This window comes from Phyllobates terribilis, unplaced genomic scaffold (assembly GCF_046119375.1).
Source record: "Phyllobates terribilis strain yellow unplaced genomic scaffold, ASM4611937v1 Scaffold_4__5_contigs__length_816908805, whole genome shotgun sequence".
Taxonomy (NCBI): Eukaryota; Metazoa; Chordata; class Amphibia; order Anura; family Dendrobatidae; genus Phyllobates; species Phyllobates terribilis.
In genome coordinates, this window is record NW_027362764.1 from 77,194,187 (window position 1) to 77,217,235 (window position 23,049).

At 47.8% G+C, this 23,049-nt stretch overlaps 1 protein-coding gene across 6 annotated transcripts in view; it reads right to left on the bottom strand.

The window, feature by feature from the left end:
* The window catches only part of ARHGAP21 (Rho GTPase activating protein 21), a 172,308-nt gene that overhangs the window by 65,004 nt on the left and 84,255 nt on the right, over window positions 1-23,049 (bottom strand). For all 6 annotated transcript variants that reach the window (XM_073677523.1, XM_073677524.1, XM_073677522.1 and 3 more), the window contains exons 4-6: window positions 11,490-11,582; window positions 9,501-9,579; window positions 8,115-8,169 (exon numbers count right to left, since the gene is read on the bottom strand). In XM_073677523.1, the coding sequence (XP_073533624.1) occupies window positions 8,115-8,169; window positions 9,501-9,579; window positions 11,490-11,582 (227 nt within the window). The remainder of the gene's footprint in view (window positions 1-8,114; window positions 8,170-9,500; window positions 9,580-11,489; window positions 11,583-23,049) is intronic.

Below are 23,049 nucleotides of genomic sequence, written 5' to 3' on the forward strand. Positions count from 1 at the left end.
TGGCCAACAGATGCCACTGTATGCCTATATCGTAGAGCGAGCCTGTGGCCAACAGATGCCACTGTATGCCTATATAGTAGAGAGCGAGCCTATGGCCAACAGATGCCACTGTATGCCTATATCGTAGAGCGAGCCTGTGGCCAACAGATGCCACTGTATGCCTATATAGTAGAGCGAGCCTATGGCCAACAGATGCCACTGTATGCCTATATCATAGAGCGAGCCTGTGGCCAACAGATGCCACTGTATGCCTATATAGTAGAGCGAGCCTATGGCTAACAGATGCCACTGTATGCCTATATAGTAGAGCGAGCCTATGGCCAACAGATGCCACTGTATGCCTATATAGTAGAGCGAGCCTATGGCCAACAGATGCCACTGTATGCCTATATAGTAGAGCGAGCCTGTGGCCAACAGATGCCACTGTATGCCTATATAGTAGAGCGAGCCTATGGCTAACAGATGCCACTGTATGCCTATATAGTAGAGCGAGCCTATGGCCAACAGATGCCACTGTATGCCTATATAGTAGAGCGAGCCTGTGGCCAACAGATGCCACTGTATGCCTATATAGTAGAGCGAGCCTATGGCCAACAGATGCCACTGTATGCCTATATCGTAGAGCGAGCCTGTGGCCAACAGATGCCACTGTATGCCTATATAGTAGAGCGAGCCTATGGCCAACAGATGCCACTGTATGCCTATATAGTAGAGAGCGAGCCTATGGCCAACAGATGCCACTGTATGCCTATATCGTAGAGCGAGCCTGTGGCCAACAGATGCCACTGTATGCCTATATAGTAGAGCGAGCCTATGGCCAACAGATGCCACTGTATGCCTATATCATAGAGCGAGCCTGTGGCCAACAGATGCCACTGTATGCCTATATAGTAGAGCGAGCCTGTGGCTAACAGATGCCACTGTATGCCTATATAGTAGAGCGAGCCTATGGCCAACAGATGCCACTGTATGCCTATATAGTAGAGAGCGAGCCTATGGCCAACAGATGCCACTGTATGCCTATATGGTAGAGAGCGAGCCTATGGCCAACAGATGCCACTGTATGCCTATATAGTAGAGCGAGCCTATGGCTAACAGATGCCACTGTATGCCTATATAGTAGAGCGAGCCTATGGCCAACAGATGCCACTGTATGCCTATATCGTAGAGCGAGCCTGTGGCCAACAGATGCCACTGTATGCCTATATAGTAGAGAGCAAGCCTATGGCCAACAGATGCCACTGTATGCCTATATCGTAGAGCGAGCCTGTGGCCAACAGATGCCACTGTATGCCTATATAGTAGAGCGAGCCTATGGCCAACAGATGCCACTGTATGCCTATATCATAGAGCGAGCCTGTGGCCAACAGATGCCACTGTATGCCTATATAGTAGAGCGAGCCTATGGCTAACAGATGCCACTGTATGCCTATATAGTAGAGCGAGCCTATGGCCAACAGATGCCACTGTATGCCTATATAGTAGAGAGCGAGCCTATGGCCAACAGATGCCACTGTATGCCTATATGGTAGAGAGCGAGCCTATGGCCAACAGATGCCACTGTATGCCTATATAGTAGAGCGAGCCTATGGCCAACAGATGCCACTGTATGCCTCTATAGTAGAGAGCGAGCCTATGGCCAACAGATGCCACTGTATGCCTATATAGTAGAGCGAGCCTATGGCTAACAGATGCCACTGTATGCCTATATAGTAGAGCGAGCCTATGGCTAACAGATGCCACTGTATGCCTATATAGTAGAGCGAGCCTATGGCCAACAGATGCCACTGTATGCCTATATAGTAGAGCGAGCCTGTGGCCAACAGATGCCACTGTATGCCTATATAGTAGAGCGAGCCTATGGCTAACAGATGCCACTGTATGCCTATATAGTAGAGCGAGCCTATGGCCAACAGATGCCACTGTATGCCTATATCGTAGAGCGAGCCTGTGGCCAACAGATGCCACTGTATGCCTATATAGTAGAGAGCGAGCCTATGGCCAACAGATGCCACTGTATGCCTATATCGTAGAGCGAGCCTGTGGCCAACAGATGCCACTGTATGCCTATATAGTAGAGCGAGCCTATGGCCAACAGATGCCACTGTATGCCTATATCATAGAGCGAGCCTGTGGCCAACAGATGCCACTGTATGCCTATATAGTAGAGCGAGCCTATGGCTAACAGATGCCACTGTATGCCTATATAGTAGAGCGAGCCTATGGCCAACAGATGCCACTGTATGCCTATATAGTAGAGCGAGCCTGTGGCCAACAGATGCCACTGTATGCCTATATAGTAGAGCGAGCCTATGGCTAACAGATGCCACTGTATGCCTATATAGTAGAGCGAGCCTATGGCTAACAGATGCCACTGTATGCCTATATAGTAGAGCGAGCCTATGGCCAACAGATGCCACTGTATGCCTATATAGTAGAGCGAGCCTGTGGCCAACAGATGCCACTGTATGCCTATATAGTAGAGCGAGCCTATGGCTAACAGATGCCACTGTATGCCTATATAGTAGAGCGAGCCTATGGCCAACAGATGCCACTGTATGCCTATATAGTAGAGCGAGCCTGTGGCCAACAGATGCCACTGTATGCCTATATAGTAGAGCGAGCCTATGGCTAACAGATGCCACTGTATGCCTATATAGTAGAGCGAGCCTATGGCCAACAGATGCCACTGTATGCCTATATCGTAGAGCGAGCCTGTGGCCAACAGATGCCACTGTATGCCTATATACTAGAGCGAGCCTATGGCCAACAGATGCCACTGTATGCCTATATAGTAGAGCGAGCCTGTGGCCAACAGATGCCACTGTATGCCTATATAGTAGAGCGAGCCTATGGCTAACAGATGCCACTGTATGCCTATATAGTAGAGCGAGCCTATGGCCAACAGATGCCACTGTATGCCTATATCGTAGAGCGATCCTGTGGCCAACAGATGCCACTGTATGCCTATATACTAGAGCGAGCCTATGGCCAACAGATGCCACTGTATGCCTATATAGTAGAGAGCGAGCCTATGGCCAACAGATGCCACTGTATGCCTATATCGTAGAGCGAGCCTGTGGCCAACAGATGCCACTGTATGCCTATATAGTAGAGCGAGCCTATGGCCAACAGATGCCACTGTATGCCTATATCATAGAGTGAGCCTGTGGCCAACAGATGCCACTGTATGCCTATATAGTAGAGCGAGCCTGTGGCTAACAGATGCCACTGTATGCCTATATAGTAGAGCGAGCCTATGGCCAACAGATGCCACTGTATGCCTATATAGTAGAGAGCGAGCCTATGGCCAACAGATGCCACTGTATGCCTATATGGTAGAGAGCGAGCCTATGGCCAACAGATGCCACTGTATGCCTATATAGTAGAGCGAGCCTATGGCCAACAGATGCCACTGTATGCCTATATAGTAGAGAGCGAGCCTATGGCCAACAGATGCCACTGTATGCCTATATGGTAACCATAGGCTCGCCCTCTACTATATAGACATACAGTAGCATCTGCTGGCCATTAGCCCTTACTATATAAATATGGAAATATGTATGGTAATTCCCCAAAAATAAATTGGCACCCTTGCAAAAAAAAAAAAAAAAAAAGTAAGTCTACAAAAATTGCAGCGAAAAATGAAACTATAGTGTAATGCTATAAATAGGATGGAGGTTTTGATCACGGAGTAGTGACGGCTCAGCTGGAGAACTAGTAGTTAACGACAAAAGCAGAAGCCAGCGCCAGGATTCATGTTGTATAGGTTGATGCACAAAACATATAGCACAAGTCTGTAATTAAGTAACGAGAGAGGCTGCGAGTAACCATGGCAACGAGTCGGCTGATTGACAGAGAACACGCTAAGGATCATGCTCCGCCGTGCAGGCACAAGCTCTTACCGGAGAGTTGGGCGCTCACAGAAAAGAAAATTGATCATTCCCAAAGGCTTCACCTTCTACAACGTGATGATCCCAGCGTCATCATAATCACAAATCATTGATTATCGCTGACTATTCATCACAGCGGAATATACAGGGTGGGGGAGGGGCGGCAGATTTCTGGGCAGCCCAACCGTACTATATACTGAAATGCCCTGCTCCTGAGCATCAGTTGTATTTCAGAAAAATGTCACCCTTCAAAAAAATAAAAAGTGTGTAAAAAAAAGGTTAACCTTTATTTATTTAAAGGGGTTGTCCACAGTCAATAAAACTAAACTGATTTACATTCTACCAATGTAACATTAGTGACAATTAAAGAGGACTGGTCACTTGCTCAAAAAAAATTGAGTAAAATACTTTAAAAGATTCCCTGAGCTCCACTGATTCTGCAGCTCTTTTAGTTTTTTCGTTGCGTTGCTATATTGCTGAGACATTCACATTTGCTATTTTTCTGGAGCGGAGTATGATAAATCTCAGCTTGCAGCCCAACAGGGCATTTCCTCAGTGGGGGTGTGGACTTTCACCCCTCTCTGCCTGATACAGCCTATCACAGCTCAGCAGCTGATGTTGCAGTCTAAGTCTCAGATACTGCTGAGCTGTGATTGGCAGGATCTGAAAGATGTGTGAAAGTGCACGCCCTCAAAAAAGACTGAAGAAACGCCCAGTTGGGCTGAAAAGCAGAGTTTTCACATTGTGCGCTCCAGGAGAAACAAATTTGAATATCTCTAATGGAGCGACGTAGCACAAAACGGAAAAGTGCAGCAGAATCAGTAGAGCTTAGGTATTTAAACCAGGTATTTTGTAAGCAAGTGATAGGTCATTTTTAAATACAACAGGGAGTTTTTTTTTTAAAAAAAAAGAAAAATATGGAGGAAAAAAAAATGATTAGCTGAGAAATTTGATTTTGCCATCAAAAACACCTCCTTGACTCATCATACATTGCTCAATTCAATGATGAGACAACGGCAAAAGTGAAAAACAACAATTAAAACTTATTTCAACATGTTCTCCACATGACTTCAATTTGTTGGCATGCACACCGCTGCTGCAATTTCTAGGTAGGGTTTACACAAAACATCAATCTGCGATCTGATCTGACCTGTGCCCTAATTACTATGATGGTTATAAACACACATGCCAAGAGTTATATTTTTTATTCTCCTACATTTTACATTGGCAAGTAAAGAGCAGTTTCCCAGTATTATAAAAAAAACATGGCTGCTTTCTTTGAATATAGCATAGAAAATTTTGCGGAGCAGCAGTTGAAAGAAGTTTCAAAAGGAGCAAAGGAGTCATTTCTAAATAAACCGTGACACCGCAAATTCACGATCGTAGAATTGCAGGTTATCATACTCTTAGGGTATGTGCACACGATGCAGAAATGAAGCAGAAAATTTCTGCATCATTTCTGCATCTCCCTGGCAGAAAAAACGCATGCAGATTGTGCATGCGTTTTTCCTGCAGAATACATGCGGATCCACATGCAGATTCACATGCGTTTCCGCATGCAGATTGACAAGCGCTTTCCAGGCGATGTTAGCATCACCTGGAAAGTGCTTGATAACTAGGTCACACTATATAAATCCATGCAAACAGCATGGATTTATACAGTGTGAACCGAGAGAGTGTATATACTTACCTCCGATGGCCCGCGCTGTCCTGCTCACTCCGTTCTCCCGGCTGCCGGCAACTTTGAATTGAAAGACCTGCCGACGTCAGCGTCACGTGACCCGTCACATGACTCTGACGTCACCGCAGGTCCTACAACTCACTGCAAGTGCCGGGAACCAAGCGGGAGCGCTGCGCGGGCCGACAGAAGGTAAGAATACATTATTTTTTATTTTATTCTTCTTTTTACAGCTTTTTTAATGGTACCTGGGTGTGGATGAGACTCTCCTCTCCTCCACACCCGGGTACCATCCGCACATTAGAACGCACCAATTACGCAAGTACAGATGCAGTCTTGCGGAATTGGCGCGTTCTAATGCAAGTCAATGGCGGCGAAATCGCCGCGTTTCCGCAAAATTAATTGACATGCTGCGGATTTTTGACCGCAGCGTTAACGCTGCGGAAAAATCCGCATCATGGGCACAGCACATGCGGATTTCCATTGGGGAACATTGCTGCCCTTCTACCATGCGTTTTTCATGCGTTTCCGCGGCGTTTACGCAACTGCAAAAACGCCGCGGAAACGCATGAAATACGCATCGTGTGAACACAGCCTTAAAGAGTATTTTTTCTTAAATTATCCTCCAGGCTTTGCAATGCTATGAAGAATTTCTGTAAAATATTTCATTACCTTATTTTGCTTTCTTTAATCCCAAACAAAATGCTGCAGTGCTGCTTCAGCGACCAGCACATGCTCCTTTAAAAATGGCTTTTAACTGCTGCACCGAAAAAATTCCTATGCTATATTAATAAGAATCAAGAGTACGGAAGTTGTCTGTCTGAGTACGAGGTTGGTAGCAGAGGCTCAGACAAAAAGTCTCCTGCACAGGCAGGGCAACTCCTGTACACGATTGTTTGAATATAGTATACATATTTTGCTGAGCAGCAGCTGAAAACAGCTTCTAAAGAAGCACAAACCAAACCGGCCATGTGAAACCGCACTTTGGGGAAGGCAATTAAGTACATTACAAAAAATCATTACTTCGCAAAGCTTGAGGTATAATTAACCTCTTAACGACATGTGCCGTGCGTGTCTCTCCCTTTGACGCGGGCTCCGGCGATGAGCCCGCACCTTTCTGAGGATATAAGTGATCTGATCAGCTGTCATGTGCCCTTAACAGCCGCAGGTGGAAGCGAGATCCACCCGCGGCTATTAACATGTTAAATGCCGCTGTCTATCTCTGACAGCGGCATTTAACATGACCACGGAGGAAAGACGTCACTAGTCCTGCTTCCATTGGCGCACGTGTCACATGACTGTGGGTCGCCGATGGGTGGGCACGACTTGCAGGAGACCCCTGTGGTTGTCATTGCCAGGATGCTATGAGTGCCGCCCAGCAGTCGGTGCTCATAGCAAGTCAGCATTTCTGCTACACACAGGCGATCTGATCATCGCAGCTTCTAGTCTCCCACAGAGACTATTGAAGCATGTAAAAAGTAAAAAAAAAAAAAAAAAAAAAAAAAAAGTTTAAAAATATTAAAAAAATATATAAAAAAAAAGTTTAGATCACCCCCTTTTCGCCCCATTCAAAACCAAATAAAAAAAATCAAATATATATTCGATATGAAAAAACCCACCAGAATTACATATTTTTTTTGGTCGCCGAAACACCAGAATAAAATGAAAACTGGGAGATCAAAACATCATCTCTACCCCAAAATGATATCAAAAACGTCAGCTCGGCGTCCTCATCCGGCTCCAGAGCCCCAAAAAATGGAGATGCTATGGGTCTTGGAAAATGGGGACTTTTTTTTTAACAAACTTTGGATTTTTTTACATCACTTAAATGAAAAAAAAAAAACAAAAAAAAAACCTCTACATGTTTGGTGTCTACGAGCTCGTAATTACCTGTTGAATCATAATGGCAGGTCAGTCTTAGCATTTAGTGAAAATGATTTAAAAAAAGAAAAAAAAAACCGTGGCATTGCATTTTTTATTTATTTTTTTGCAATTTCACCGCACTGAGTTTTTTTCCCCCCGTTTTCCAGTACATGATATGGTAAAACCAATGGTGTCGTTGAAAAGTACAACTTGTCCTGCAAAAAATAAGCCTTCACATGGCCATATTGACCAAAAAATAAAAAAAAGTTATGGCTCTGGGAAGAAGGGGAGCAAAAAACAAAAGTGCAAAAATGGAAAATGGCCAGGAGATGAAGGGGTTAAAAAAAAAAAAAAAAAAAAAAAAAAAGATTACAATTTGAACATGCACATTCAAATTGGTCATCAAAACTACAGTCTTCCCATCAGCTCAGTAACAGGGGCAGCATCTTTCTTTATCAATGTCGTTTGATGCCCTGCGCTGCCCTCTTTCTGGCAGCTTTTGGCCACTTTTGACCTTAGAGTAAATTGGCACCTATGGATATATGACATACCTCCACGGGTGTTTTCAGTGTGAAAGTAGCCTTGGAATGTTGTAGCGAGAGTTAAAGTCTAAGGACCCCCACAACTCCCCCCCCCAAACAAAGACAACATCTTGCATTACCATACAGGTAGGCACTTACCAGCTGGAGAATGTCTTCATCTTTTGGCATCACGCTAAGTTCTAAGGTGGAATCACTGCAAAAAAAAATGATATTTTAAGTCGCGGTTAGTTTGATCTTCATTGGCATTTGAATGTTTCCATTTCATATTACTGAACATTTAGCAGGAGCCATTTATGCCCCAAAGACGACATTCTCAAAATTCCTAACCAATCACTGATCTGAAAAAGACGACATTTCTTCCTCTTTGGAAACCTCATCGGCATGCGATGATAAACTAGGCCGACGCGAAAACAGAAGCAGCCATGAATATACGGGAGCCCATAGGAAAGATGGCGGGAACTTCCACAGGCTACAGGAATATGGAAAAATCTCACTCAGTAAATGTGGATGACCTTTAAATTATACCCATGTGATGACTATTTATAAACCTCTCTCTCTGTTATCAGCCATATCAGACATCACAAGTATTTCAGGTTCTGATAATTTTACAAAACTGGACACATCGAAAACTTTCTATTGGATAAAATACATAAGGGGGATGGGAAATTATTTAATGTTCTGCACCACTTTTCATATACAGGATAAAATTATCAACTTTTGACTCCTTTCCCCACATTTAAAGGGGTTGTCCACTACTAGGACAACCCCTTCTTGATCTAAATGTTTGGCCCCGATAAAATAAAGCCTATACTCTCCTCCCGTGCTGGCGCCGTTCCCGCGGTATCGGCACTCGCGGTATCGGCACTCGCGGTATCGGCACTCGCCGTGCGGTTGTGAAGCGCGCCCAATCAGCCTCGGCATCACTGTCCCCACCTTCGGGCAAATGGAATATGAACAGGAAGTCCGGGCTGCGGCTGATATCTGACTTCCTCTTGCTGCCCAATTCGACAGAAGGCGGCAACAGCGACGCCAGCGCTGATTGGGCGTTGAGGTCACGTGGCACAACAAACGCACGAGAGCCTGGGTACCACGAGTGCCGACACAAGCACGGGATGCGAGTATAAGCTATTATTTTATCAAGTTTGGGGTATGACGGAGTTGTCCAAGTAGTGGACAACTTTAAGAAGTGGCAATAATAGCGGGAACAACTATGCAGAGTGCTGGCCCCACCAAACTCCAGCAGAATTAGTAGATTTTACACCAGAAATTGCTGTAAAATTACAGTGCAATTTTGCACCAGTTCAGAAGACGCAGATCGACAGCGAAACATGTGCAGCGTTCATTATTGTGCATTTTACTCCAGCGCAAATCACTTATAAGACTGACGTCTCCGCTTAGTTGTAACGTGCTGTGGAATAAGTTGGCGCTCTAGAAATAAAAATTATTATTATAAAACAGTTGTCGGTAGATCATAAACCAGAAGGTATAAACCCCCTGCACATGCAGACACTATACAGTATATACCTGTTCTGGATTAAAGCAATGACTTGTGAATACGTCTTCCCGATGACGCTCTCCCCATTCACCTTGATGATTCTATCCCCTAAAAGCACAAAAGGAAAGAATTAAATACAGATGATGGTTAATACAATGACAATCACAAGAGGAGAATGTCTAAAAAAATCACATAGCGATGGTAAGATTTCAGCTATTTTTACTGCAGGTATTGAAACAAATTTGCCACAATTTTGGAAATTGATGTGAATTCAAAAATCTGAAATCTGCAACAGAATCCAGATCCACATGTAATGGAAATGGTCTATGTGGAATTAAAGGGAGCCCGTCATCACGATTTAGTAGGCTAAAATAAAAGGTATGGCCATAATGGCGCTGTTATACTGATTTAATAGATACCTTCAGTATCTATTAAATCAGTATAGTAGCGCCATTATGGCCATAACTTTATTTTAACATACTACATCTTGATGACAGGTTCCCTTTAATTCCACATGGACCTTTTCCTTTATATGTGGATCTGGATTTTAAAACTCCATCCATTTATGTGGTACTGTAAATTTCTGCTGATTTTCTATTCTGCGGGAGAATTTACCCCTTAGAAAAAAAAATGTCAGAAAATTACCCAATGTTAATAAATCTGTTTTTTTTTTTATGTTAAATGTTTGATTATTTTTTATTTTTCAAAACACTAGTTTATAATAATAGTCTTGCAGTTTTTACACTGACCACTAGACCTATTAGGCTTCTACTTCCGGTCCTTCACATGGACATTAGCAGCCATAGACTGACTCAGATGCAGTTTGTATAGAAGTATAAACTGGGCATGCTCTAATCTGGGCAAAGGGTATTGTAAAGGCAGGGGGAGGAGGGGAGCTGTGACATCACCTATTGTGAGTGGATCTGGTGTTATATGCTATATAAAAAGTTATCAGTCATTGTACAGGAGGAGGTGATCTGTGCTCATCACCTACCATGAATGGAGGATCCTGCTTTATCTGTTGTATAGAAAAGTGTTATCAGTCATTGTGAAGGGTGGGGGAGGAGGTGAGCTGTGACATCACCTACTGTGAGTGGTGGATCCTGTGTTATCTGCTGCATATAGATTTGTTACCAGCCATTGTAATCTTGTCTGATAATGAGACTGCTGAACAGTCTTCAGCATAGTATAGCAAGGCTATGATCACGTCCAGTTGGGATCCGTTAAAATGGATCCAGCAGCAATCTGTTGGCAAAAAAGTTGCGCAGACACAATTTTTAAGTCCGTTTTTAAATAACTGATCTCCACTGGTTCCGTTTTTTTGGATACCAAGGGAAGTATTACATTCTGCGCTGCTGGATTTCTAAAAAAATTAGGGACCAAGATTGGAAAAAAGTGGTTTTCTCCAATCTTGGATCCGGATTTTTAAATAATAAAAAAAAAATAGCAAAGTGTTTCCATCCTGTATAACCTGGATAAGACCCTACTGCGCTTTAAGTTTCCTCTCTGGATCTGTTATGGAAAACAGATCCGTTAATTAGCCATCCGTATTTCTTTCATTAGTAACGGATCATTTTTTTGCTTACTGGATCCAATAAGCAAAAAAACGGATCCGTTACGAATAAAGAAATACGGATAGCTAATTAAAGGATCTGTTTTCCATAGACTTCAATGTTAAAAAAAATAAATAAATGGATCCAGCAGAGATCAGTTATTTATAAATGGACTAAAAAGTTGTGCCTGCACAACTTTGCAAATGGATCGCTGCTGGATCCATCCTAACTGATCACTACTGGACATGTGAAAATAACCTTGGGGTTTAGTATAAGCCCTAGTGGCCAGTGTGAAAATTGCAAGAATTTTTATTTATTTTTATTATATAAAGGGTATTATACATGTTTGGGGTCCACTTTCCTCAAAGTGGAACACCCCTTTAATTTTTTTTCTTTCATTTTAAACAAAAACCCAATCTAGGTAATTTTCTGATGAAACGTTCCCTTTACTAGGAAAGTAATCACCTGTGCACAACCCGGCTTCGTGTGCTGGACCGCCTTCTTTAACTTGCTTCACAAATATGGTGTCCATTGGTTCCAACCGGTTTCTGGGTCTTCCTATAGAAGAAAAATAGGTCTTTACAGTAAAGTTCCCTCACCTAGAACAGTCGCTACTCAATGTGGCGTTATATTCACCGTCGGCCAACTACAAATCATTATTCCCCATTAATCGTGGCCTCTGTGCTTAGGAATAATCAGCTGTGAATATACCGGGCCCATGTTAGAGGAGATCAACCAAGTGTGGTCTAATTCTGGACCCAGAGCGCCCCCTACTGCTAATATAGAAACACAATTGTGCGCATAGGAGCTGTGGATACAAAATTAGAAAAGGTCATACATACACACACACACATACATACATACATAGGAATGCGCAGAGAGCGCGTAGAGAGCCCCTGTAACACCTGTCAATGACCGCGCAGAGAGAGACATAATATCACCTACTGTCAATGACCACACAGAGAGCCCCCAATATCACCTACTGTCAATGACCACACAGAGAGCCCCCAATATCACCTACTGTCAATGACCACGCAGAGAGCCCCAATATCACCTACTGTCAATGACCACACAGAGAGACCGTAATATCACCTACTGTCAATGACCACACAGAGAGCCCCAATATCACCTACTGTCAATGACCACACAGAGAGCCCCAATATCACCTACTGTCAATGACCACACAGAGAGCCCCAATATCACCTACTGTCAATGACCACACAGAGAGCCCCAATATCACCTACTGTCAATGACCACACAGAGAGCCCCAATATCACCTACTGTCAATGACCGCGCAGAGAGCCCCCAATATCACCTAATATACATAGGAATGCGCAGAGAGCGCGTAGAGAGCCCCTGTAACACCTGTCAATGACCGCGCAGAGAGAGACCCAATATCACCTACTGTCAATGACCGCGCAGAGAGCCCCAAATATCACCTACTGTCAATGACTACACAGAGAGCCCCAATATCACCTACTGTCAATGACCACACAGAGAGCCCCAATATCACCTACTGTCAATGACCACAGAGAGCCCCAATATCACCTACTGTCAATGACCACACAGAGAGCCCCCAATATCACCTACTGTCAATGACCACACAGAGAGCCCCAATATCACCTACTGTCAATGACCACACAGAGCCCCAATATCACCTACTGTCAATGACCACACAGAGAGCCCCCAAATCACCTACTGTCAATGACCACACAGAGAGCCCCCAATATCACCTACTGTCAATGACCACGCAGAGAGCCCCAAATATCACCTACTGTCAATGACCGTGCAGAGAGCCCCAAATATCACCTACAGCAGGGGTCGACAAAGTTGTTCAGAATCTAGGAGCCAGAATTCTTTTTGTTGACAAACTGTACATATAGACCCCCTCACACACGGCGTCTCCCCGGGGAGCACGGCCTTTGTATGTACTTACACAGGTAGCGGGAGATGAGAACGGGCCCCCGGCCACAGCGATCCTTCCCCCCAGGGCCGGCTCCAGGTTTTTCTGGGCCCCGGGCGAAAGAGTCTCAGTGGGCCCTTTTAACACATACACGATTCATGATGCATAGATACGGCGGAGAAATATATATATATACATTACACATGGCCCAGCCTGCCCCCTCATCCTTCACATACGCAGACATATGCGCGCGCACACACGGTACGCAGACATATGCGCGCGCGCACACGGTACGCAGACATATGCGCGCGCACACACGGTACGCAGACATATGCGCGCGCACACACGGTACGCAGACATATGCGTGCGCACACACGGTACGCAGACATATGCGTGCGCACACACGGTACGCAGACATATGCGTGCGCACACACGGTACGCAGACATATGCGTGCGCACACACGGTACGCAGACATATGTACACATACAGACATACACATAGATAAAACAGACAAATATATATACACAGTCATATACACTGACATTCACATACATGCACTCACACAGACCCATTACTAATATTTTTAATATGGGGATTGGGGAAGCCTCACTCACCTGTCCCCGGTCCAGTGTCCTGTCCAGCAGCTCCTCGGGTATGGGGCAGTGCAGGGCCCCCGGCGTGTCACAGACTTCATGGCCCTGGAACATCAGAGGGGCCCACTTGCGGTCGGGTCCGGGCCCCTCCCGCCCATCTGTGAAGGACCTCCGCTCCGACGGTGTTTGATTGCCGGCACTCCCCCAGACATGGCCGCGCGCTGTGCGGCTGTGTCTGCTAGTAATGACGCGGCAGGAGCGACACACAAGCAAAATTAAAGGTGCAGTGCCGTCGACCCTGCCGTGTCATTACTAGCAGACACAGCCTGACAGCGCGCGGCCATGTCTGGGGGGAGTGCCGCCAATCAAGCAGCGCCTGCGTCCCTGAACAGGTGCCAAGGAAGCAGCCAGGGCCCCGACAGTGAGTGGGCGGGTGGGTGTGTGGGCCCGGCCCCGACAGTGAGTGGGCGGGCGGGTGTGTGGGCCCGGCCCCGACAGTGAGTGGGCGGGCGGGTGTGTGGGCCCGGCCCCGACAGTGAGTGGGCGGGTGGGTGTGTGGGCTAGGCGCCAGACAACATTTTCTAGGCGCCTCTGGCGACCAGGCGCCTGGGTTTGTCGAGCCCTGACCTACAGTCAATGACCACACAGAGAGCCCCAATATCACCTACTGTCAACCGCACAGAGCCCAAATATCACCTAATATATATAGGAATGCGCAGAGAGCGCGTAGAGAGCCCCTGTAACACCTGTCAATGACCGCGCAGAGAGAGACCCAATATCACCTACTGTCAATGACCGCGCAGAGAGCCCCAAATATCACCTACTGTCAATGACCACGCAGAGAGCCCCAATATCACCTACTGTCAATGACCACAGAGAGCCCCAATATCACCTACTGTCAATGACCACACAGAGAGCCCCCAATATCACCTACTGTCAATGACCACACAGAGAGCCCCAAATATCACCTACAGTCAATGACCACACAGAGAGCCCCAATATCACCTACTGTCAATGACCGCGCAGAGAGACCCAATATCACCTACTGTCAATGACCACACAGAGAGCCCCCAATATCACCTACTGTCAATGACCGCGCAGAGAGCCCCAAATATCACCTACAGTCAATGACCACAGAGAGCCCCAATATCACCTACTGTCAATGACCGTGCAGAGAGAGACCCAATATCACCTACTGTCAATGACCGCGCAGAGAGCCCCAAATATCACCTACTGTCAATGACCGCAGAGAGCCCCAATATCACCTACTGTCAATGACCACACAGAGAGCCCCAATATCACCTACTGTCAACCGCACAGAGCCCAAATATCACCTACTGTCAATGACCACACAGAGAGCCCCAATATCACCTAATATATATAGGAATGCGCAGAGAGCGCGTAGAGAGCCCCTGTAACACCTGCCAATGACCGCGCAGAGAGAGACCCAATATCACCTACTGTCAATGACCACACAGACAGCCCCAATATCACCTACTGTCAATGACCGCGCAGAGAGCCCCAATATCACCTACTGTCAATGACCGCGCAGAGAGAGACCCAATATCACCTACTGTCAATGATGCGCAGAGAGCCCCAAATATCACCTACTGTCAATGACCGCACAGAGAGCCCCAATATCACCTACTGTCAATGACCACGCAGAGAGCCCCCAATATCACCTAATATACATAGGAATGCGCAGAGAGCGCGTAGAGAGCCCCTGTAACACCTGTCAATGACCGCGCAGAGAGAGACCCAATATCACCTACTGTCAATGACCGCGCAGAGAGCCCCAAATATCACCTACGGTCAATGACCGCGCAGAGAGCCCCAATATCACCTACTGTCAATGACCGCGCAGAGAGCCCCCAATATCACCTACTGTCAATGACCACACAGAGAGCCCCAATATCACCTACTGTCAATGACCACACAGAGAGCCCCAATATCACCTACTGTCAATGACCACACAGAGAGCCCCAATATCACCTACTGTCAATGACCACACAGAGAGCCCCAATCTCACCTACTGTCAATGACCACACAGAGAGCCCCAATATCACCTACTGTCAATGACCACACAGAGAGCCCCAATATCACCTACTGTCAATGACCACACAGAGAGCCCCAATATCACCTACTGTCAATGACCACACAGAGAGCCCCCAATATCACCTACTGTCAATGACCGCGCAGAGAGCCCCAAATATCACCTACAGTCAATGACCACACAGAGAGCCCCAATATCACCTACTGTCAATGACCGCGCAGAGAGACCCAATATCACCTACTGTCAATGACCACACAGAGAGCCCCAATATCACCTACTGTCAATGACCACACAGAGAGCCCCAATATCACCTACTGTCAATGACCACACAGAGAGCCCCCAATATCACCTACTGTCAATGACCGCGCAGAGAGCCCCAAATATCACCTACAGTCAATGACCACACAGAGAGCCCCAATATCACCTACTGTCAACCGCACAGAGCCCAAATATCACCTAATATATATATAGGAATGCGCACAGAGCGCATAGAGAGCCCCTGTAACACCTGTCAATGACCGCGCAGAGAGAGACCCAATATTACCTACTGTCAATGACCGCGCAGAGAGCCCCAAATATCACCTACTGTCAATGACCACACAGAGAGCCCCAATATCACCTACTGTCAATGACCGCGCAGAGAGAGACCCAATATCACCTACTGTCAATGACCACACAGAGAGCCCCAATATCACCTACTGTCAATGACCACACAGAGAGCCCCAATATCACCTACTGTCAATGACCACACAGAGAGCCCCAATATCACCTACTGTCAATGACCACACAGAGAGCCCCAATATCACCTACTGTCAATGACCACACAGAGAGCCCCAATATCACCTACTGTCAATGACCACACAGAGAGCCCCAATATCACCTACTGTCAATGACCACACAGAGAGCCCCCAATATCACCTACTGTCAATGACCGCGCAGAGAGCCCCAAATATCACCTACAGTCAATGACCACACAGAGAGCCCCAATATCACCTACTGTCAATGACCGCGCAGAGAGACCCAATATCACCTACTGTCAATGACCACACAGAGAGCCCCAATATCACCTACTGTCAATGACCACACAGAGAGCCCCAATATCACCTACTGTCAATGACCGCGCAGAGAGACCCAATATCACCTACTGTCAATGACCACACAGAGAGCCCCAATATCACCTACTGTCAATGACCACACAGAGAGCCCCAATATCACCTACTGTCAATGACCACACAGAGAGCCCCAATATCACCTACTGTCAATGACCACACAGAGAGCCCCAATATCACCTACTGTCAATGACCACACAGAGAGCCCCAATATCACCTACTGTCAATGACCACAGAGAGCCCCAATATCACCTACTGTCAATGACCACACAGAGAGCCCCCAATATCACCTACTGTCAATGACCGCGCAGAGAGCCCCCAATATCACCTACTGTCAATGACCGCGCAGAGAGCCCCAAATATCACCTACAGTCAATGACCACACAGAGAGCCCCAATATCACCTACTGTCAATGACCGCGCAGAGAGACCCAATATCACCTACTGTCAATGACCACACAGAGAGCCCCAATATCACCTACTGTCAATGACCACACAGAGAGCCCCAATATCACCTACTGTCAATGACCACACAGAGAGCCCCCAATATCACCTACTGTCAATGACCGCGCAGAGAGCCCCAAATATCACCTACAGTCAATGACCACACAGAGAGCCCCAATATCACCTACTGTCAATGACCGCGCAGAGAGCCCCAAATATCACCTACAGTCAATGACCACACAGAGAGCCCCAATATCACCTACTGTCAATGACCGCGCAGAGAGCCCCAATATCACCTACTGTCAATGACCGCGCAGAGAGACCCAATATCACCTACTGTCAATGACCACACAGAGAGCCCCAATATCACCTACTGTCAATGACCGCGCAGAGAGCCCCAAATATCACCTACAGTCAATGACCACACAGAGAGCCCCAATATCACCTACTGTCAACCGCACAGAGCCCAAATATCACCTAATATATATATAGGAATGCGCACAGAGCGCATAGAGAGCCCCTGTAACACCTGTCAATGACCGCGCAGAGAGAGACCCAATATTACCTACTGTCAATGACCGCGCAGAGAGCCCCAAATATCACCTACTGTCAATGACCACACAGAGAGCCCCAATATCACCTACTGTCAATGACCGCGCAGAGAGACCCAATATCACCTACTGTCAATGACCACACAGAGAGCCCCAATATCACCTACTGTCAATGACCGCGCAGAGAGCCCCAAATATCACCTACAGTCAATGACCACACAGAGAGCCCCAATATCACCTACTGTCAACCGCACAGAGCCCAAATATCACCTAATATATATATAGGAATGCGCACAGAGCGCATAGAGAGCCCCTGTAACACCTGTCAATGACCGCGCAGAGAGAGACCCAATATTACCTACTGTCAATGACCGCGCAGAGAGCCCCAAATATCACCTACTGTCAATGACCACACAGAGAGCCCCAATATCACCTACTGTCAATGACCGCGCAGAGAGAGACCCAATATCACCTACTGTCAATGACCACACAGAGAGCCCCAATATCACCTACTGTCAATGACCGCGCAGAGAGCCCCCAATATCACCTACAGCAGGGGTCGACAAAGTTGTTCAGAATCTAGGAGCCAGAATTTTTTTTGTTGACAAACTGTACATATAGACCCCCTCACACACGGCGTCTCCCCGGGGAGCACGGCCTTTGTATGTACTTACACAGGTAGCGGGAGATGAGAACGGGCCCCCGGCCACAGCGATCCTTCCCCCCAGGGCCGGCTCCAGGTTTTTCTGGGCCCCGGGCGAAAGAGTCTCAGTGGGCCCTTTTAACACATACACGATTCATGATGCACAGATACGGCGGAGAAATATATATATATATATATATATATTACACATGGCCCAGCCTGCCCCCTCATCCTTCACATACGCAGACATATGCGCGCGCACACACGGTACGCAGACATATGCGCGCGCACACACGGTACGCAGACATATGCGTGCGCACACACGGTACGCAGACATATGTACACATACAGACATACACATAGATAAAACAGACAAATATATATACACAGTCATATACACTGACATTCACATACATGCACTCACACAGACCCATTACTAATATTTTTAATATGGGGATTGGGGAAGCCTCACTCACCTGTCCCCGGTCCAGTGTCCTGTCCAGCAGCTCCTCGGGTATGGGGCAGTGCAGGGCCCCCGGCGTGTCACAGACTTCATGGCCCTGGAACATCAGAGGGGCCCACTTGCGGTCGGGTCCGGGCCCCTCCCGCCCATCTGTGCAGGACCTCCGCTCCGACGGTGTTTGATTGCCGGCACTCCCCCAGACATGGCCGCGCGCTGTGCGGCTGTGTCTGCTAGTAATGACGCGGCAGGAGCGACACACAAGCAAAATTAAAGGTGCAGTGCCGTCGACCCTGCCGTGTCATTACTAGCAGACACAGCCTGACAGCGCGCGGCCATGTCTGGGGGGAGTGCCGCCAATCAAGCAGCGCCTGCGTCCCTGAACAGGTGCCAAGGAAGCGGCCAGGGCCCCGACAGTGAGTGGGCGGGCGGGTGTGTGGGCCCGGCCCCGACAGTGAGTGGGCGGGCGGGTGTGTGGGCCCGGCCCCGACAGTGAGTGGGCGGGCGGGTGTGTGGGCCCGGCCCCGACAGTGAGTGGGCGGGCGGGTGTGTGGGCCCGGCCCCGACAGTGAGTGGGCGGGCGGGTGTGTGGGCCCGGCCCCGACAGTGAGTGGGCGGGCGGGTGTGTGGGCTAGGCGCCAGACAACATTTTCTAGGCGCCTCTGGCGACCAGGCGCCTGGGTTTGTCGAGCCCTGACCTACAGTCAATGACCACACAGAGAGCCCCAATATCACCTACTGTCAACCGCACAGAGCCCAAATATCACCTAATATATATAGGAATGCGCAGAGAGCGCGTAGAGAGCCCCTGTAACACCTGTCAATGACCGCACAGAGAGAGACCCAATATCACCTACTGTCAATGACCACGCAGAGAGCCCCAATATCACCTACTGTCAATGACCGCGCAGAGAGAGACCCAATATCACCTACTGTCAATGACCACACAGAGAGCCCCAATATCACCTACTGTCAATGACCACACAGAGCCCCCAATATCACCTACTGTCAATGACCACACAGAGCCCCAAATATCACCTACAGTCAATGACCACACAGAGAGCCCCAATATCACCTACTGTCAATGACTGCGCAGAGAGACCCAATATCACCTACTGTCAATGACCACACAGAGAGCCCCCAATATCACCTACTGTCAATGACCACGCAGAGAGCCCCAAATATCACCTACAGTCAATGACCACACAGAGAGCCCCAATATCACCTACTGTCAATGACCACACAGAGAGCCCCAATATCACCTACTGTCAACAGCACAGAGCCCAAATATCACCTACTGTCAATGACCACACAGAGAGCCCCAATATCACCTAATATATATAGGAATGCGCAGAGAGCGCGTAGAGAGCCCCTGTAACACCTGTCAATGACCGCGCAGAGAGAGACCCAATATTACCTACTGTCAATGACCACACAGACAGCCCCAATATCACCTACTGTCAATGACCGCGCAGAGAGCCCCAATATCACCTACTGTCAATGACCACGCAGAGAGAGACCCAATATCACCTACTGTCAATGACGCGCAGAGAGCCCCAAATATCACCTACTGTCAATGACCGCGCAGAGAGAGACCCAATATCACCTACTGTCAATGACCACACAGACAGCCCCAATATCACCTACTGTCAATGACCACACAGAGAGCCCCAATATCACCTACTGTCAACCGCACAGAGCCCAAATATCACCTACTGTCAATGACCGCGCAGAGAGCCCCCAATATCACCTACTGTCAATGACCGCGCAGAGAGCCCCAAATATCACCTACAGTCAATGACCACACAGAGAGCCCCAATATCACCTACTGTCAACCGCACAGAGCCCCAAATATCACCTACTGTCAATGACCACACAGAGAGCCCCCAATATCACCTACTGTCAATGACCACGCAGAGAGAGACCCAATATCACCTACTGTCAATGACGCGCAGAGAGCCCCAAATATCACCTACTGTCAATGACCGCACAGAGAGCCCCAATATCACCTACTGTCAATGACCACACAGAGAGCCCCCAATATCACCTACTGTCAATGACCGCGCAGAGAGCCCCAAATATCACCTACAGTCAATGACCACACAAAGAGCCCCAATATCACCTACTGTCAATGACCGCGCAGAGAGAGACCCAATATCACCTACTGTCAATGACCGCGCAGAGAGCCCCAAATATCACCTACTGTCAATGACCGCACAGAGAGCCCCAATATCACCTACTGTCAATGACCACACAGAGAGCCCCAATATCACCTACTGTCAACCGCACAGAGCCCAAATATCACCTACTGTCAATGACCGCGCAGAGAGCCCCCAATATCACCTACTGTCAACCGCACAGAGCCCAAATATCACCTACTGTCAATGACCGCGCAGAGAGCCCCAAATATCACCTACTGTCAATGACCGCGAAGAGAGCCCAAATATCACCTACTGTCAATAACCGCGCAGAGAGCCCCCAATATCACCTACTGTCAATGACCGCGAAGAGAGCCCAAATATCACCTACTGTCAATGACCGCGCAGAGAGCCCCCAATATCACCTACTGTCAACCGCACAGAGCCCAAATATCACCTACTGTCAATGACCACACAGAGAGCCCCCAATATCACCTACTGTCAATGACCACACAGAGAGCCCCCAATATCACCTACTGTCAATGACCGCGAAGAGAGCCCAAATATCACCTACTGTCAATAACCGCGCAGAGAGCCCCCAATATCACCTACTGTAAATGACCGCACAGAGCCCAAATATCACCTACTGTCAATGACCGCGCAGAGAGCCCCCAATATCACCTACTGTCAACCGCACAGAGCCCAAATATCACCTACTGTCAATGACCGCGCAGAGAGCCCCCAATATCACCTACTGTCAATGACCGCACAGAGCCCAAATATCACCTACTGTCAATGACCGCGCAGAGAGAGACCCAATATCACCTACTGTCAATGACCGCGCAGAGCCCCCAATATCACCTACTGTCAATGACCGCGCAGAGAGCTCCCAATATCACCTACTATCAATGACCGCGCAGAGCCCCCAATATCACCTACTGTCAATGACCGCGCAGAGCCCTCAATATCACCTACTGTCAATGACCGCGCAGAGCCCCCAATATCACCTACTGTCAATGACCGTGCAGAGAGCCCCAATATCACCTACTGTCAATGACCGTGCAGAGAGCCCCAATATCACCTACTGTCAATGACCGCGCAGAGAGCCCCCAATATCACTGTCAATGACCGTGCAGAGAGCCCCTAATATCACCTACTGTCAATGACCGCGCAGAGAGCCCCCAATATCACCTACTGTCAATGACCGCGCAGAGAGACCCTAATATCACCTACTGTTAATGACCGCGCTGAGAGTCCCCAATATCACTTACTGTCAATGACCGCGCAGAGAGACCCTAATATTACCTACTGTCAATGACCGCGCAGAGAGCCCCAATATCACCTACTGTCAATGACCGCGCAGAGCCCCCAATATCACCTACTGTCAATGACCGCGCAGAGAGACCCTAATATCACCTGTCAATGACCGCGCAGAGAGCCCCAATATCACCTACTGTCAATGACCGCGCAGAGCCCCCAATATCACCTACTGTCAAAGAACAATATCACCTACTCCTAATGACCGCACAGAGCCCCAATATCACCTACTGTCAATGACCGTGCAGAGAGCCCCAATATCACCCACTGTCAATGACCGAACAGAGAGAGACCCAATATCACCTACTGTCAATGACCGAACAGAGAGAGACCCAATATCACCTACTGTCAATGACCGAACAGAGAGAGACCCAATATCACCCACTGTCAATGACCACACAGAGAGCCCCCAATATCACCTACTGTCAATGACCGCGCAGAGAGCCCCCAATATCACTGTCAATGAAAGCGCAGAGAGCGACCCAATACCATCTACCGTCAATGACCACGCAGAGCCCCCAATATCACCTGTCAATGACCGCGCAGAGAGCCCCCAATATCACCTACTGTCAATGACCGCGCAGAGCCCCCAATATCACCTACTGTCAATGACCGCGCAGAGAGCCCCAATATCACCTACTGTCAATGACCGCGCAGAGAAAGACCCAATATCACCTACTGTCAATGACCGCGCAGAGCCCAAATATCACCTACTGCCAATGACTGCGCAGAGAGCCCCAATATCACCTACTGTCAATGACCGCGCAGAGCCCAAATATCACCTACTGTCAATGACCGCGCAGAGCCCAAATAT